This window comes from Oreochromis niloticus, linkage group LG12 (genome assembly GCF_001858045.2).
Source record: "Oreochromis niloticus isolate F11D_XX linkage group LG12, O_niloticus_UMD_NMBU, whole genome shotgun sequence".
Lineage (NCBI taxonomy): Eukaryota > Metazoa > Chordata > Actinopteri > Cichliformes > Cichlidae > Oreochromis > Oreochromis niloticus.
In genome coordinates, this window is record NC_031977.2 from 22,364,674 (window position 1) to 22,383,594 (window position 18,921).

The following is an 18,921-nucleotide window of genomic DNA, read 5'->3' on the forward strand; positions in this document are numbered from 1 at the left end:
TGGTTTTCACAATGTCGAGTCCCTAAGAACAGCGACGCTGTACATCATACCAATCGGCCCGTGGAGGAGGATTGTCTTGTTAATGAAGTGTGGAGTGGCGCCACGGAGGACTGTGTATGTCACCAGATTTACACCACAGTGGTCTGTGATTCCCTGCAGCTGTAAAACAATGAGGAGGTGATTGGAGTAAATTACACTGCAGTTGTCAACCTCCGGACCGCTCACAGCCATTTTATGGTGTCTCCCTCTTAGAAACAAATTGTTTCTCTCCCGTTCCCTGGCTCGCACATGCACACACAAACAGCCATTCTTCTGCTTTCCTCCCACACTCTCTTTATCTCTGTCTGATATTCTGTCTGCTGCCTTTTTTCAAATGTCAAGACACAACACAGGTACATGACCAACAAGTTAGTTATTAAGTGGCCATTCTTCTTTCATGCTCTTGTTCTTCTCTCACCCCAAATGTCATGATCCAAATACCAGTGTCTAACCAAATACACACTTCACAGATCCATACAGTCACCCTGAAGCAAACATGTTTGGTCTCTCCATTTCGAGGACAGAGATGTTTTCTTCAGCAGGATCAGGTGAAAGAAAAAAAACTAATTAAACATTCATTCATCCATCTATCCATCCTAATTACCCTACTCAGGTTGCAGGTAACCCAACTGTCAAAGGCAGAGAGTCTCTGTAATGGCCAATCCATTGCAGAGCTTCTTCAAACATCAATTATGAATTTTAAAAGTGTTTTATTCAAAGACACAGACACATAAAAACAGCTCTATGGTGTCTTACAGCAAAATGTCCTGAGTTCAAATCCACCACCCAGCTGTGGCTGTCTGTGCAGAGTTTGCATATTCTCCCTGTGCTTGCATGGGTTCCCACCAGGTTTTCTGACCTCCTCCCAAAGTTCAAACACATCCATGTTTGGTTAACTGGTGATTCTACATTGTGAGCATGAATGCTTGTTTGTCTCTATGTGTTAGACTGGCAATCTGCCCAGGGAGTACCTCACCTCTCACCCTATGATGGGATAGGTTAGGCCCCACTGCTATCCTGAACTGGATAAGCAAACAAAAGGATGGATGGATTGGAAAAAATAGATGGATGAGATGTAATAAATAATAAAAATCCCCCATAAGAAATGAACCAAAGATGAAATAAAAAATACTATATCTTAAGCCACAACCTGACTCTACTCCTCTGTGTCATAATCCACATTTTTTGTGCAGTTCAAGCTGAAACACTTCTGCGTTTCTTTTATCAGTCTCAGGAGAGTACATCTATTTGTGGATGTTGCATGACCATCTCTCAGGCTTGTGGTTATTTTATGGGTATTCAATATTTATTGGATTGCAGGAGACATTATTTCTATCAGGGTGTGGCTGTGCAGACAATACTGGTCTTTTTATGGGATGTTCCAATAACAATAAAAAATACTCTCACAATTCCTCTTCCTTAATAATAAGAGTGCAGTAATTCCTGATAGATCCGGGCATGACAATCCAATAAGACTTTTTCCATATACATCTTAAGCAAAGTAAGAAAATCAGCTGAGCGACAGTCACCAAAAATAGAACAGCTAACTCGTCATGATGGGTTTTTTTAAACATCGTTGCTATTTTCTCATCTATAATAAATGACTCATCACGCCACCAGTGTCACTTCCTTTCTTTTTGCACCTCTCGTACTTTCACCTGTTAAAGATATATACCTTTCTAGGAAATCGAGTCGATTTGCCCCACAAGACTGAGCGTCATTTAGAAAAAAATGAGGAAAAAAAGGAAAATCCAATCCAAGAATAAACACATTTCTGCTTCTTAATATGGAAGAGCGAGAAATAGCTTCCTTTTTAGAGTGGCACTCGGGAGAGATGGTGTCGAATGTTACATAAGCTTAATTAATAATCACATACAGACACCCACATTTGCATGTACACACGCAGAAAGTGTATGAATCTGCACATGGATAGTTAATTCACAAAATGTAAATGGTACAAACACGCAGGAGGCTGCACTAAAATAGCAAGAAGCCATGAGATACTGTACATCTTTTATCAGGTATTTGTGCCATCGGCTACAAGGAGCAAAGAAAAAGAAGAGAGAGCACAAGACAAATGCCCAATAATGGCAGATTTATAAATTAACAGAGAAAAAGAAAAAAATGACGATAAAATTCAAAAGAGTATAAAGGGAGAGCGAAAGGCAGAAGACTGGATAAAACACACCTTGACGTAGAATCAAAGGGCGAAATAAATAACAGATCGGGGAGTAAAAAAATCCTGATATGTGATTTTCTTTATAAGAATATGAGTTTTTGATCATGAGCCAGATCCAAATGCCAGAAGGGAGACAAATCACTGAAGAGATTGAGAGTAGAGGAAGTGGGACAGAAGACATTCTGAAAAAGAAAGAAGAAAAGAGGCAGGAGAAAAATGGAAGAAAAATGGAGAGGGAAGAGAAAGAGAGATGAGTCGTAAAAAATGGAGAGGGTGAGGCGGAGGAGGAGGGGACGGGGTGTAGCGGAGGGGGTGAAATTGATTAAGGGGGAGAAACAATGAGAGTGGGGAGGAGGCGAAAAGGCGCAATGGGAGAGAGAGGCTGGAGACTGGAAACGACTTGAAGGGAAGGGATGAGGTGAATGCAACAGAGGCTGATAGACAGCCAGGAAGAGAAGTCTAATTAATAGTCAAAAACTGCAGGGAGGCAGGCAGGTGTGCAGAGAAACCCACAGCAGGAGGGAATAAACATAGAGATGGATGGCTTCTCCTGCCTTGACTACCTAACAAGACAGGCAGCTTTGGGGTTTATCTCGTGACATATTGCATGACTATACATCGCAGAGAGATAAAAGCAGCAACAGCGCAGGGAGGCGGATGGGAGGGATGCATAGTGCAGAGGGACACTGGGGAAAGAGAGAAGTAAGAATGGGTAAGAGGCATACACAGGAAGAAGAGGGGGACAAGCGCTACAGTGAGGAAAAGGCAGACAAGAGCTCATTATCTAAAGGTGGGAAGAGGGTTTAGACGTGAAGAAAAGCTAACAGGGTGATTCGCTCACACACATACCTGGCATTTCTGCAAGAGGAAAAGCATTCAAGTCGAACCGCAAACAAAGTTTAATTACACAAATGGCTTATCACACTGCCGCCTCCCACCGCGCACACAGCACTCAACAAACACAGTTCCGACCTTGAAAGTTTGCCACGGGTGTGGTTTAGACCACATGTTGTCTGATAAAAAAACAAACAAGACACATTCCCTTTATCAGCCTCCCATTTATCAGCTCCACATCTACAGCCGCCAGCACACTGAACACCTGTCTGTTTAGCCCTCACCATGTATGTGCAACAGTGAAGCGCCTCTGTTTGTGGATGTTGTTGTTGAGCAACATGCGGCGAAGCAGTCGCGGCGAGTTGCGCGGAGAAAGGCGGGGGGAGATGGAGGAGGGCGATCGCCGGTGTCCTCGCGGCCTCTCCGGCTGCAGCAGGTTCTCCCGCAGGATCTTCACCAGGTCTTCGTTCAGGCCGGAGTGTTTCGGCATGGGGGGCACTGCCAGGGTGTCCTGGTGGGTCACCCCCATGCCTGCCTGCTGGGCCATGCCTACCCCGGCTTCACCACAAAAAGCACCACCACCAGCCAAATGAATGAATAGTGAAGGCAGCCAAGATAAATCAGAGGTAATGCAATAAACACAGGTTAAATATGTGCCGCTCCTTTGTCACAGTCAGAGTTTAGCAATGTGCAGAGCAAAAAAAAAAGAAAGAAAAAAAAGCAGGCGGAAAAAAAGAAATGACATCCAAAAATCCTGTGGATAACAAACTACAAAAAGCTCTGAAGGTAATTTGTCACGATAGCAGCTCCCTCTGTGCAAAAGCGAGGGGAAATAGAAGAAAAATCCCCCACTCCTTTTTTGTCTTTAAAGGAGCAAGCACAAGAACAGGACTGAGAGCTGCTGCCTTTGTCTGCTCTGCAACACTGAATATCTGCTGTGAAAGTGCAAAGGAGAAGATGAGCGCAGCACGAAAGCAGGAGAGAGGGAGGGCGTGATGCAAAATCTTGGAGGTAAAAAAAAAAAAAAAAAAGGGAATTCCATTCCAGCCCTTTATCCCCCAGGCCTGCAGGCAAACTCAACACAGTCCAGTGAAACCAAGCCAGCCAGAGTTGAAATAATTCAGAAATAATTCAGTCGGTTTGAGCACAGAACAGCCCGGTTTTGTCTGGCTAAAGCCAACGGGGAACCTGTGGTGGTTCACTTCACTAAAAAGCCCCAGCCCAGTATGACTCAATCCAGAAAGGAATTCTGTTCCATCCAGTCACAGCAATTTATCCTTTCTTCCTCTTCCTACATAGAGTGACTGCTGAGTGCAGCCAGTTTATAAGCTACTGATCCTTCAGAGCTGAGCAGAGCGTGAGTATGTGTGACTGTTTGAGAGTGAGAGCGAGAGGGAGAGATGGGGAGTGTGTACACAATAGAGAAGAGAAAACAGAGAGGTATGGAGGGAGAGAGAGAGAGAGAGAGAGAGGCAGAGAGAAAGAGAGAGAGGGAGAAGCAGAAAGAGGTTGAGGTAATGGTGCTGTTTGCATGCTTGCGCTCGAGTCGAGGCGCACGCACCTCTGCAAGGGTGCATTTCCCGATGCAGCAGACCGCACTTAAGTCACACTTTTGCTACTGAGTAACCCTCAATCCAGACTGAGCTTCAGGGGACATCCCCTCTAAAAGCAAACAATCCCATGAGTACAGCTGTGTGTGCGCATGTGCACAAATTTGCATTTCCATTTTACTAACATTTGCACACCCGAGGGGAAAAAAAACAAAAAACAACAAAAAAAAACTAGGAGAGGATTGCAACCAGCTAAACATCTTCTGCCACTAGCTGTGATTTCTTTCAATCAGGACAGACTCAGTTTTATTTTTGTCAGTATTGTCTGCTGAATTTAATAGGTAGCCACCTAGCCTTAATCCTCCTCCGCCTAGTGATTAATAACTGCCTCCAACAAGCTTCTAGCCATTCTCATTTAAACCTTATGTCAACTATTTCATCCTACTATGCTTACATGTCCAGCTTCTTCCAAGCGACCCACATACTTAAATATACTTTAGCTTTAACTAGCCCAGCAACAAATCTACGACAACATGTGTGCTACGACTTCAATGTTTCTTCTTAAGATTTTCAAATCACCCTAATACAAATAGAAAGATATACAATTAAAAAGCATTATTAGTTTGGTTTTTGCTGTTACATGTTGATAGCCTATACTTGTATGGCATACTCAGAGTTAGTTGCACAAGTCTTTGAACGATGACACAAATTTTGTAATTTTACCTCACCACAGTGGATTTTAAAATAAGCAGTCAAGTTGTGATTGAAGTGCACTGTGACTGACTTTTTGCTTTAATTCAAAGGGTTTGGCAAAAGTATTATATTGACTGTTTGGGAATTTCAGCCATTTTTATACATAGTCCCCCATTTTCAGCAGTTCCAAAGTAAATGGAGAATTAAAAAGCAGTATAGGTGAGACCTGTTCTGTTGTTAGTCCAAAGATTTTTGAGTTGTTAAACTACCATTTGATAGCTTTTCACTTAACTTTCAATTTGAGGGCCAGAGAGATGTTAATGCAAGTGAAATATGCTGAAAAATCTATTTTAGATAGCAAAAACAATCTGTACATTCTTAAAAAGAATGAATGCCCCGGGCAGCTCACAGAAGACAAAGTGCATAATGACAGAATTATTTCCATGATTAAGAATTACACCTTAATAACATCTAACCATCTCAGTAACATGCTTAAGGGGTCGGTGTATCATTGTCAAAGTCTACAAACAACACAAAGCTTCATGAATAAAAATACAGCGACTTTACAGCACGGTTCAAACCTCTGGTTACATTCAAGAACAGGAAGGCTAGATTAGACTGAACAGTGCTTGAATAGTTTTGGAGTAAAAAACATCTTTGGACAGATGACAGAAAGTCTCCTTTGTAGCAGAATGATTGGAGGAGAAAAGTATGGAGAAGGAAAGGAACAGCTCAGCTGATCCAAAGCAGGTCACATCATCTGTCAAACATGGTCGAGACCATGTTATTCTACAGGCATGCATGGCTGATAGTGGCCACCAATGTTTGATGGTGGAACTGCTGATAGAAATGAGAAAAAGCTTCTCAAGGATCTGAAGGCAACTGCACCAAAAGCCTGGCAGAGCTTCTGCAAGGAGGAAACACAGCACTTGGTGACATTCACAGATTCTAGATTTCCAGCATTTTCATCCAAGTATCAAAACCAATCCTTATATTTAAAATTATGTTATCTTGGTCGACTACTTTCAAACCTCTGAAAATAGAAGAAAATGGCTGTAAGTCCTAAACAGGTAATGCAATACTACAACAATCAGATCTTAAATGTATGATTGAAAATGCTGGTGTACAGACGCAAAATCACAAATATTGCGCTATTGTACAAATACTCATGGACCCACCTGTAACTATTATGTGAACTCCATGAAGACATTCCAGATATACAGTAACTAAAAGAATAAAGACACACACAGCACCTCTGGCTACAGATTGCATTCTTGAGATGTAAGGAAACAAGTGTGATATTCCTACACAACAGTGACGCTGTAGAGGTACGATGTGGTGTTAGCATCATTGCTCACAGTGACAATGTGAACATGTAGATGTGTTCCAAATATGTATAATGATTATTCTGAATAATTTTGAATTTTTGATCAGAATACTATACTACTATGTACTATGCTCAATTTATGCTCTGTGTATTATTATATAAATACATTGCAATATCAAACATTGCAAGCATAGTATTAAACGCACAATTGGAACCCAGCATGCACTCACAAACACTGTAGCAACACTAGCTTTAGTATTTCAAAAAGAGTGGGTGCTCCTCAAAGACTGAGAGCAAGGATATGCAAATGATTCCAGTCAACCACGTTGGAGGAGTGCCCAGTTGTGTTCTGCAGACACAGTGTACTCACATTTTTTAAAAACAAATTAAAAAATTAAAAACACAGTCAAATACCACCAGGCAGAAACCATCTGACACCAGAGAAAAAAAACAAAAAACAAAAACACTACCACAGGCTACCTATTTGACATCTCCCAGAGAAGTTTTAGCTAATATCAACATTTTTTCAGACAAACTGAAATAGAAACGTTTGACTTCCAGCAATCATAACTGTAACTACGCTTTCCCATTGATAAGCCAGCCTTTTCTGGAACATAACATTCTACAGTGAAGCTAACACCCCAGCACTTTCTATCCAGTATTTCCTTACTAGCAGGCTCTCCAGGCTGCTGTTGTAACAGTCCCGGCCATTATTTACCTGTCTCTCTATAGGGAATCTTTGGTCCAATGGTTGAACTAACTCGTGCTGCTGTTACAAGCAGCATTTGGTGTCAGTAGTTCTTGCCTTTCTCAAGCTCCTCTGTGAGCTGGAGGGCCAATCTAACCTGAAACTGCAGCAATACCAAGCTTATCTTGGCTGCAGTGCAAAGCAAGAAGACTAGCGCCACCAGCTGAATCATTCTGTGTATAAAATCAGAAAAGTTCCCACCTGACCATCACAGAATCAGCTGACATTATTTTGTACAATAACTTTAGTACATATTTTGAAGTCCTGCTAAACTTTACTTTAAGATCTAACCAGTTTTATATCCAGTCCTGCCAAGTGTCACAATCTAAAGCAAAAGTTCCTTTTTATATATTATGATACCTCAGAGTACAGTAACAGAAAAAAGCAGTGGTTCCCTGAACGTCTCGCCCACGTCCTGGACAGTGGACTCAGTGAAAAGGGAAGATAGTCATTGCTCTGGTATTTAGTTCCACGTTGTCACTGTATTTATTGTTATTTATTGGCACAGTATTTATAACTTTATTTAATAATAGGCGTGGGAGAACCTCCTTTCACACACATGCGCGCGCACATTTCCACGTACGGGTGCGTGCGCTTTAACTCTACCACCACAAATAGAATCAAATCCTGCGAGGAAACAGAAGAGAACACTTTATTATTTCTTCTTTTTGTCTGTGGGAATAAAAAATTTTGATTGCTCAGCTGATATTTATTACGTGAGTATGTAATGGTACCCAGAGGAAGATTTCAAATCAGGAAATACAAAACTAACAAACTCAAGCTGTTTGGATGCTGTTCTTTTCCCACTAGACAAAAAGGACAATCAAAAGACGACTATATAGAAGGCTGACTATAATACCCACTGAATGTTTTCATCATTTGGGATGTCAAATTTTCGGATATTATCTTTTGCACATCTATCGCGTTTATGATTCCTTCTTTTAATTATCACTTCTATGCCACAGATTACTGTTTAAGCCTTTCTATGGTCAGAAGAAAAAAAGACTGGAACTTGTACAGATTTCTGGGAAATAGGGAAAAAGAGAACATTGTCTTTTCTGGAAAACCACTTTTGAAGCTGAAAAACCTTGAATATTACTATTAGAACCAACAAATATAGGATTTTTGAGACCAGTACCGATACAGATATTCAGCAATTTAAAAATCTGACATATGGACCCATATTTTTTCTTTAAAGCACACGAAAAAAGCTGATTTCCTGAACCTTTGTTATGTGCAGGTTTATGAATCTTTACTAAGACAACATGACCTGTCGGTTTAAAAATAAACTCTTTTTATTGTCATAGCAAGCTGTGGATTAGTTGTTAACACTCTGCCTGACACTATCTCTGTTTATCCTGTACTTTCTTTACTTTGTTAAATTCTCATTTATTGCCTGTTGTAAATGCTGATGCTCATATATTGCTATATAGCCAACAAGGGCCGATAACATTAGACAGCCAATATATCAGTCTGGCTCTAATTCCAATAAATTCTAACCATACCTTGGCAATAATCATATATAACACTTGCAGACATGCAAATACAACCCGATGACCACTACAGGCACTTTGGATCCATCTGTCTAAAATCAGCTTTCCCTATGAACAAAAGCAGCGCACTGGCTGCCAAAAGATCAGAGAATGCAGTCAATAATTTCTTTTAGCTAGCTACAATATTGCATCAACTACAGCAAAAAAAAAGGTCAGGGAAAGCAGATTTTCTTTAAGATCAAATTAAGAGGATGCATGTTTTGATAACGTGCATGATATGGGCTAACTATTTAATTTTTGCAGGTTTGAATAATATTTCACATATATTTACAGAGGACATGATAGTAACATACATTTAAGACAGCAATGCAAAAATTAGACAAAGGCAAAACTAAGTCATGGTCAATGGATCCTTCTGACTCATGGTTCAGCAGTGAACTTCTCACACATGATGAAAAAAGGAAAATGAAACCACAGCAGGGAGGGTTTCCTCATTAGCAGTGCCTCCAGCCTGCTGTGTGTTAAATATCATCATAAATGTCATCATCTATGCATACTTGGAATAATGGCTTTTAAAATCTTTTTTAAATTAATTTCAAAAACCTTTAGTTGCTAAATATTTGACATTTTGGAAGCTGTAATGGTTGGGGCATTTGGCCTTTCAACACCATCACAGAGCAACCTCTACTACAGGCAAGCTGATGCAGTCAGTAAGACACTTCCAGCCATGATGACAGTGGAGAGCTGTTGGCCTTCGGTTGACGGCTCGCAATTCATCATCACCTTACAACAGTCGAAAGGGATGAACGCCACTCGGTGAAAAAATGTTTTATTTGTTTTCCTCTGACGGACTCACATACAGTAATTGCTGTCATTGTTCCTGCCCACACTTTTGTTTCTCTTCTCGTGCTACCTTTCTTACGCCTCATCTTCAACGCTTTGTAAAACATTTCTTTTTTCAGCGATTACTTCCCCTTGCCGCGCGTGACGTCTGTGTGCGTTTCCCCCTGGTTACCAGGGGCAACATGGCTGGAGAGGGACAAGTAGATTTTTCAAGAACCAGTGGCTGGAGGAACAAAAGCAAGAAAATGGAAGCCAATCTACAAGACGAAACTCAAGTGCATCACGCACAAAAACAGACTCAGTTGCTGCAAACACCACAACACACCACTGTGGTGCACATATATGACACCTCAGCGTAAAGCACAAAACCACCTTCATTAAAGCAACAAAAAAGCGATAAAGAAAGGTATGGCAAGGACTAAGTAGATAAGTAGATTTATTTACTAAATCAAGTAATGAAAATGGCCTGTATTTATATAGCGCTTTTCTAGTCCCTAAGGACCCCAAAGCGCTTTACATTGACCCATTCACACACTGGTGATGGCAAGCTACATTGTAGCCACAGCCACCCTGGGGCGCACTGACAGAGGCGAGGCTGCCGGACACTGGCGCCACCGGGCCCTCTGACCGCCACCAGTAGGCAACGGGTGAAGTGTCTTGCCCAAGGACACAATGACCAAGACTGTCCGAGCCGGGGCTCGAACCTGCAACCTTCCGATTACAAGGCGAACTCCCAACTCTTGAGCCACGATCGCCCCGGAAAGATACTTTACTCAGTGTAATGTAGTCTAGCAGTAATGCAGTGTGATAAAAGAGCGGTAAACACTGCCCCGAAGAATCTCAAAAAAATATTATGTCATCCGAAGGCTTGTGCATTATATATTAGCCTTATATTAAACAAATGATTGATATCCAAGATAGCAGAGCAGAAAATAGAGTTCACCACACCTCGAAGGAAACCAGATATTACAGAGTGTAGCTTTGTTTGCATTCACATTCATACATATTTTAACTCTTGTCAACATTTTAATTTCCCATTTCTATTCTTTGCAAAACAAACTAATAAATCAAATCTTTGTGTCTCCACTCCTTGAAAAAAAAAAAGCGGGGGTAATCTTGACAGATTGGATGTGTTTCTTTTGGCAGGACACAGCATGCTGTCACCTCCCAGACTGCAGCCTGGAGTCTGGCTTGGTACTGGCAAAAGGGCCTCCGCAAGACACTAGAGAATCAAATCAGTGCACCATATTTCTTAATACGTTATAAGAATGTCAAAGGTGACTTAGGCTTATTAAATTAACCTTTTATCATAGTTATAACTCGGATTACTGCCATTGTGTAGCAGACATATGAATGGGGAGGAAGCAGAGATGAAATACATGGAGCTGGTGCACCAGGCAGTTTAAAAGCAAACGAGACGACCCGGCTCACCAAAGACTGATTTCATCAAGAATTTCTGAGCAATTCCACGTAGCAACTACCAGCTGCAATATTAATGGCACAATACAGCCAAAACCTTAATGCAGCTCTGTCTCCCCCAAGTGGATATCTCATATTACTGTGTGAGCCAGTAAATAGCCGAGAACACACTTCGACTGTATATATCACTAATATACTGAAATCACCTCCATCACACCAGATGAACATTAATCCCAGTGCTTGGCGATATGTTTTTAAAAAGGCACAGCAGAGAGAAATATGACGCAATACAAACAAATTTTTCAATTTACTCTAATCTTGTTTCCAGCCAAGACACATAATAAAGTCTTAGCCCTGTAAATGTCTGCATTTTAGCATCAGCTATACCACCCTGATGTGGGATGAAATATCCATGCATTGTTGTAAATCTAATATTAAATGAAACATTTATTTAAAATGTGAATTTTTATTGATTTTTCTTTAATGCTGAAATATTTTGTGGCGTACATGATGTCTATACATAAAAATGCACTGTTTGCTGCGCATAAAGTGATAGAGATTCTTTGTTTTCTATAAAAGCAGATTATTTTGAAGGCAGTTGCAGATGACACAGATGTGAAATCTCACTGTGAAAACGACTCCTGGTTTTTACACTTCCATCTATATTTCTGGTCACCAGGCTCTTTCGTGTAGTACCATATACATATAAGGACATTATGAAAATAGAGTAGCGGCTGATGGAGAATCTGATGCGAACCACCGAGTTCTTTTTGTTCATTTTGTTCATTTTGTTTATTGAACCAATAGATGGCAGCATTTTCTCAGAAACATGAAGACATAAAGCAAGACCACACACGGCAGTTCATATAAACCATTCAGAGGCATCTTTGTGTGTCCTAGACAGAAACACAGCTCCATATATGTCAGACTTTCCACTGTGTGTTGCCCAACTGAGGCCATGCAGGGGTGCTCAGAGCTGTAATTTCCTGAAGATCTGTTATACCAACTGTCTTTTTCAGCACGACTGCGAAGCGCTACAATTTTCTACTTTATGGGCAGTGACATTTTTCTTTATAGTTTTAACATTTAAAGAGCTCTCGCTTTAGATGACTCACAGCCTGCGGTGAAAACAGTAAGCCTAGTGAATGCAAAATGGAGCCAGTCCGCTCTTATGGAAAAGAAAGTGGGACATGAACTGTATATTAAGTATGAATTATCAACGCCTCTCTTGCTAAGGACACTGTAGAGCAAAAAAGATATGATAGTTCTAATGTTGTGTACAGTTTTCTCAGCGTTTCTCCCCCCGACTGCAGCGTACATCACAGTCCACTGGAGAGGCTTGATCTCATACCTTATGAAGTGCTTTTCCCCAGAAAAAGGAAAGGAACGCAAACTATAGATTAGGTTTGAATTATCAGCGTCTCTTGAGAAAGAGTCAAATAACTCACTGCTGCCTCACGAGAGAGAAAAAATACTGAAGGCAACAAAACAAAATGTTCACGAGCAGATATGAATATGATTAAAACAAATTCTTTGGGACCCACTAGAGCAATGCTTGGAGAATAGTTTCCATGATCTTCCACCCGTTTTCCTGCTGTCCTGTGCAGCTGGTGTCTCATGCACAGTGAGAATATTTCATGGTCAGAAAAGCTGTCATGGTGACCCTGGCAGGGACTGTGGTCTAATTCCCTCAACCCCACTGATAGTAGAAGGTCACACGCTCCTGCCTCATGGTCTGAAAGCAAACACAGACTGCTGGGGAATACAGAAAGATAAGAATCTGAATCCAACAGGATGGCTGTGCTAGAACTAGATTATTTTGCTGCTTCCAAACTCTACGTGTAATGGGCTGTGAATGTTTCAGTTTGAAGTGAAAGATCAGATCATCCGATTGTTAATTATCTTCCTTCTGCCTGCAAGTACTAAGTAAGCTATAGGATTTGCTTTTCAACGTATCATTATGAAATCAAGTGTGTAGAAGTGTTTCAGTGCCAGGAACAACACTGTAAATATGTAATATGCAAGAGTATTATTAAAAATAATACCAAGGCAACTTATTAAATGTTGAAAGTGAGATTTTTCTTTTTTGCAGGAAATATTTGGGGTTTTTTTCCCTTCAATTTAGATGCTACAAGGGAAAGTCGACAAAGCATGCACAAAAACACAACTGGTTAGGTTAATTGAAAATAAAAAGACTAAGTGAGCAAAAACAACTTAAGAATAAAATGTTTTAATTGCAAAAGAAATGTGGCATTTCATCATCTAATGAATATATCATTTAAAATACAGAGAATCCAACTAACTCTGTGCACAAAAGATAAGAATTGAACTTGATGGCTACGATTTTTAGGCCCTTAGGCAGAGCTGGATTAAAAACACACACGACTCTATAGTGGAAATCACTAAAAGTGCTCAGGAACACCTCTGACAAGCACCGTCAGTGAACACAGTACTTGTGACAGGAAGACTTTAAATGATGCACATGCTATGGGTAGCTTATAAATTTGTGAAAGCACCATTATGGCTAAATGACTTGCGCATGTTTTGGTGCGTTCCAAGAATCAGGATGCTTTATGTTTATGTTTTTCAAATCACTGCACTTCTCTGTGCTTGACTCTAGCTTTGGATGTGAAAATATGCTTAAAAAAATAAAAGAACTTCCTTGCCTTGCTAAACTGGCCTGGCTGCAGTTCAGACCTGTCACTTACTGAAAACATTTGGTGCGTTATGAAATGAGAAATGGTGTACAGCTGAAATCCCTTCTGAAGCAATAATAGGAAAGCATTTTGCTTTCTAAATTGCAAAAATTGCCCTCAAATGCTTACAGAGTGCTGTAGAGAAAAAAAAGGAAAGAGGTGATGGAGCGTGGTGGTAAACATGGCTCTTTCCCAACTGTTTTGCGACATCCAATTTCAAAACCAGAAGAAGGGTGGAAAAAGGAAAGAAAACTGAACAAAAACAAATGGTGAATAAGAATCTATTAGAATTATTTTTTTTAACTGACCGGCGCTGCAATTCTCAAAGCATTATGAGTCAAAGTCGATGTGCGTCAGGACTGAATAATAACCCAGTAAGCTAAAACTTCAGGGAGTCTTTGGTTATTACTGGGTTCACTGCCAAAGGAAAGAAGTAATATAGACCCTGGTCAGGATCCATGAGAACACTCCACTGGAACGTTTGATTAAAAGCGTGCATGTGAGTGTGCATGCCGTTGAATAACTACCCTTGTGCAGACGTCTCATGTTCAGTTGTGCTTATTTTGGAGCGCGGTAATAGTTGTTATTTTATGAGCGGCACTGCATGCAGCCTGCCATGATGAGAGGAAATGGGAAGGGGGAAGGGGAGGCGGTCAAAAGTGAGGGACTGATGGAAGTGAGGGGAGAAAACTAGAGGAACGGCTTGCCAAGTGAGAGAGAGAGTCAGAGCAGGCTGTAACTGATGCAGGGTGACAGTAAATGAAAGTGGATGAATACAAATGACCACGGGGATAAGAAAGAGGGATCGCGAGGGAATGAGAGGGGAAGAGTAGGACACAAAGATCAGGGTGGTTCCAGAAATAAGCAGTGGTTGTAAACACGGTGGTCCCAGGAAGTCTGAACTTCCTGTGTGTCTCCGTGTGAGCGGTGTATACCTGGAAGGAAGAGCACATTTGCTTACTTGCGGACATGTTTGTATACATTGACCAGTGCGTATAATACATGCACAGGCCAGTTTATGTGTACTTTGTAATGCAACAGATTTAGGAGTAAAAGCTGTGTTTGTCAGTGTTTTTGTACTAATGTAAAATTCAGTGTAAGAGATTTAGGTGAAAATCTCATTTTTTCACCTCACTCATACTCTGTTAAAAGTGCATGGGCCACAATTCACACTTCCATTCCATATAAATATACATATACATGAGAGAAAGTGTTTCAAATAAACCCAAGCAAAGAAATGATATAAGCACTCAGAGTGTACTAGAATATGGCTCGCACAGGAGGGGAATACTAGCGTGATAATGTTGGGACTTGGATGTGGAGTGGCCACTGGTGGATAATGAGATGGGAAGTGACAATGAATAATTAATGACAGTGAATTATTTGCAAAATAACACCTGGGTGAAAAACATTAGGTAGAATTAAAATAAGGGAGTTTTTTAAGTGATATGGGCTCAATTTTGTGCTGTGACTTAACACCTCGCAGCAAAGGCTGAAGGGTTCTTATTGTATTATTGCCAATAATTATAGATTTTATTTTTATCTCCATCTTTATCTGGTTCATTTACATCTCAAAAAATAACATAAATGACAAAACCTAAAGAGTGTAGGTAGCTTATACAATACCTCTGTTTTTTAAATTAACATATAAGGAAAAATAAAATCAGCTACAGAATCACGACAAGAGAGAGAAAAAAGAAAGAAACATTAGATGATTAAAGGCATTGTCACACTAAACATTTATCACAATACTGAATAATTATGTTAGTTCTATACAATTTTTTTTACAACTATATCAATGCGCTGCACATTTAAAAGTGCACCGTGTTAGCGTTGCATAGCATAACAGCCAGTGTAACATCTGTAACTGTGATGATCATAAATGTATTGAAAGCATTATTTTTCCCTGGCAAATTATTACACCATCACGATTATCCATGATGCAACTCACCCACGGGCAGTTCAGTGTGTGAATTTCAGGTTTGTTGTGATAAACATGGCTAACGCATCCTCAAGCTGTTAGCCTGAGGCTAGCCTCAAGCAGAAACGGCATCATGTGACATAAAAGGGGGAAAAAAAGCAGAAACCTATGATGGCTGAATTCCATTTAGGCTTAGGGTTGTGGTTTTATACGTGTAGGTAATCTGTTACACTGTCATAACTAAATGGAACCAAAGAGAAAATAAAAGGTGGCCATAGCTACTGTGACATTCTCCATTGGCCTTGAGATTAGTTTTCTCCTCCTGTGAAGCTGCTTCCTCATTGGCTAATCACATGTCAATCATAAGTTGTTGTGAGAAAAAACAAAAAATTCTCTTTCATGAAGCACAGTATGGCCATTAATTACAAGCTGGGTTTATTTTATTTATCTGGCAATATGGCCCAACGCGAGTGACTGAGCACATAAACTTAAAAGAGGTCAGGACAGAAAGTCATCTACATACATCTACATGGCCCTTTCACACTGGAAGCAGAATGCGCTGCATTGACCGCTAGACTGAGCGAATCACCCAAAATTTGTGTTGAGCTGTCCACTGTGCTCTGCCTGTATCTCATTTGCATGCAGGAAACCGTTATTGTGCAGGACAAGCAAAAGAAGAGAATGGGTTTGAGAGTGCATTGGAATGCACTGCGTTACCTATGTGAAAGGACCTATTGCCTTCTATAGGACCAGAAGTCTTCTTGCAACCATTGCCATCTCCATCTGGTGACCTTCAGATAGAATGCAGCAACAGCCTCATTTTTCTGTTTTGTACCATCTGCAACTGGAACACCTGAACAAAGCTATTGTTCAAGACAAACTAGATCGCACTGATGTCATGATTTAAAAATACCAACTCCTTTAACTAATCCTAAGTGGCAAAAATAAACCAGCATTAGGACTTGGAACTTAACTTTGATACCTTCAAAAATAAAAACCAGCTGTCGCAGGCTCTCTTACATTATGCAATATTACAAACACATGTCAGAAGCATGCTGAACAGAGATATGGTTCATGTGTTTTCATTGTGTTCTGAGGCTTGACCACAGGGTGAGTCACATAGTAGCAGTAAATAAGTCCAAGAGACGGAAAGTATGGCTCCATTTTATCAGACTTGATGCAAATAGCATACAATGCAATATGCAAAAGGGAAGCGCTGCCAAGAACAGCAAAACAGCACATTTGATGAGACGCTTCAATGTGAACAGAATAAATATAAGAGCGGAAAGTTGCTCTGTTTCACTACAAGAAGGAACTACAGTCAACTTCTTCTCAATACTCAGGCCTGTCTGATATTACAAAGCTGTCTGAAAGAGTCAGCCTCTCCAGGGTGTTCTTTCACTCCTGTTACGATTAATCCCATAAGTCATGAGACGTCCCACCAGGCCTCTTCTATTTTTCGCTCCTGTCATCAAAGGCAGACTTTTTCTTTTCAAAAACCAATAGCATCTATTTTCTAGTCAAATATAGGGTTGAAATACTTTTCAGCTTATTAACATTTATATTACCAAGCCCAGTTTCCAAGCTCAGAGCCAGCAAGTATCCAGTTTGTATCACAACTTCAAATAAGAAGTTGTGGACAGTTTCAGGACAGTTTCAGCTGGTGGATATGTGAACTATAAGTCAACAGTACCGAAACTCAGCTGACATTTACCCAAAAGAGCACAAGAAGCAGGCAAAAGAAGTGTTGTATTGTCCTATACGGGCTGTTTTCCTGCTGTGAAACCGATTTCAGGGAAAAGACTTTTATTAAAAAAAATATTTTCTTCTGTACCCTGCCTCTTGCTTAAAGTCAGATGGGATATGCTCCAGTACCTGGAGTGACCCTGAACTGGACAAGAGGTTAAGAAAATGGACATAGGGAAGGATTATGACCTTGAGATACCCAGAAAAAGACTTGATACCATTTTCATCACCTTGGGGGTAAAAACAAAGACAAAAAATAAAGTTTTTTTGTCTAGTTGCTAGTCGACGTTTCCCTGCTTAAATCTTCAAAAGAAACAACGAAGAAAAGACACACAAATAACTGTGTTATGATGTTAAATTAACACCATCTATTAAAATTACTAATGAGCAGGACGGATAATGTTTGCTGCCTAGCTCCTATATTAATGTCATCATTTTTATTATTAGCTCTACCTTAATTATAAACTTAACAATGGATAATCTGGCCCTTATTTCCCAAGGGGTCTTGGCATTAGAAGCACACTAGCCTGTGACCACCTGAGGCTGGGTTTGTATCCTGTGATTGCTAATGTTTAAACAGCTAATATTAAAGTATTTATACACTTCAACGTTTTTGAAAGCGGAGCTTTACTGACTGCTCGAAAGGGTTGTTTAGCATTGTGAACATCAACTCCTTAAGTTGCTGTTGAGTAGAGAGCAACTTGTATATTAATTAGTACTTGATTATCAATACTTTTCAAGAGGTCAGTTAAAGGCTCATCACAATATCAAAGCCAAACATTTTTAACATATTCAATAAAATTGCACTTGCAAAACAGCACACGACTGAATTTGCTTAAAGGTTTAAATGTTTTTAACTTTTCTATAGAAAGTAAATCTTTTTTTAAAATATATAATCCCTTTAACGTGACTTTACAGTGGACTTCTGTGTGCTGCAGGCCATCAAATAAAATGGGCTGAGTCATTTAAGCTGTTCAAAATCTTATTTTAAAGCTTGCACTGAGGCTAAACTGGCTTGGTTTGATATACTTTTAGAGTCAGACCTCACTTTTTTTTACTGTCCAGCTCAGCTACCGGCTTCTTTATGCTCTCACTCCTCTAGTAAAGTTACAGAGAGAAAATCTTGAATCTGAAGCCAATAAATTAATCTTTCACACACCCACATAGCAGCGTGGCACATGTTTTAACACCAGCTAAAGCAAAGCACTTCCATCCAGTTTCCGGGCCACACTGGCATAACAAAGATGCACAGTGAGACTGTGTGAACTACTAAGTGATGGAAATAAAATTGAGGCAAACTGAAATATTCAAAGTTCAAAGATCTCATCGGAATACAAAATGATGGCCGTCGAGAAGACGAACACAAGTTTAAAATTACAAAGAAATAAAATTCATTTGCAACTGCAAAAATGGCCTTTTGGTGTACTCGGGAT

The 18,921-nt window shown here is 40.2% G+C and overlaps 1 protein-coding gene across 3 annotated transcripts in view; it reads right to left on the minus strand.

Moving 5' to 3' along the window:
- Positions 1-18,921, minus strand: part of pde4d (phosphodiesterase 4D, cAMP-specific) — a 198,525-nt gene that overhangs the window by 93,966 nt on the left and 85,638 nt on the right. The window contains exon 1 of one of the 3 annotated variants that reach the window (XM_005452109.4): positions 3,337-4,414. The exons of the other annotated variants lie outside the window; for them this stretch is intronic. Within the exon in view, the coding sequence (XP_005452166.1) occupies positions 3,337-3,599 (263 nt within the window). The 5' untranslated portion in view covers positions 3,600-4,414. Of the gene's footprint in view, positions 1-3,336; positions 4,415-18,921 lie in introns of those variants that run through there. 3 annotated transcript variants of the gene reach the window in all.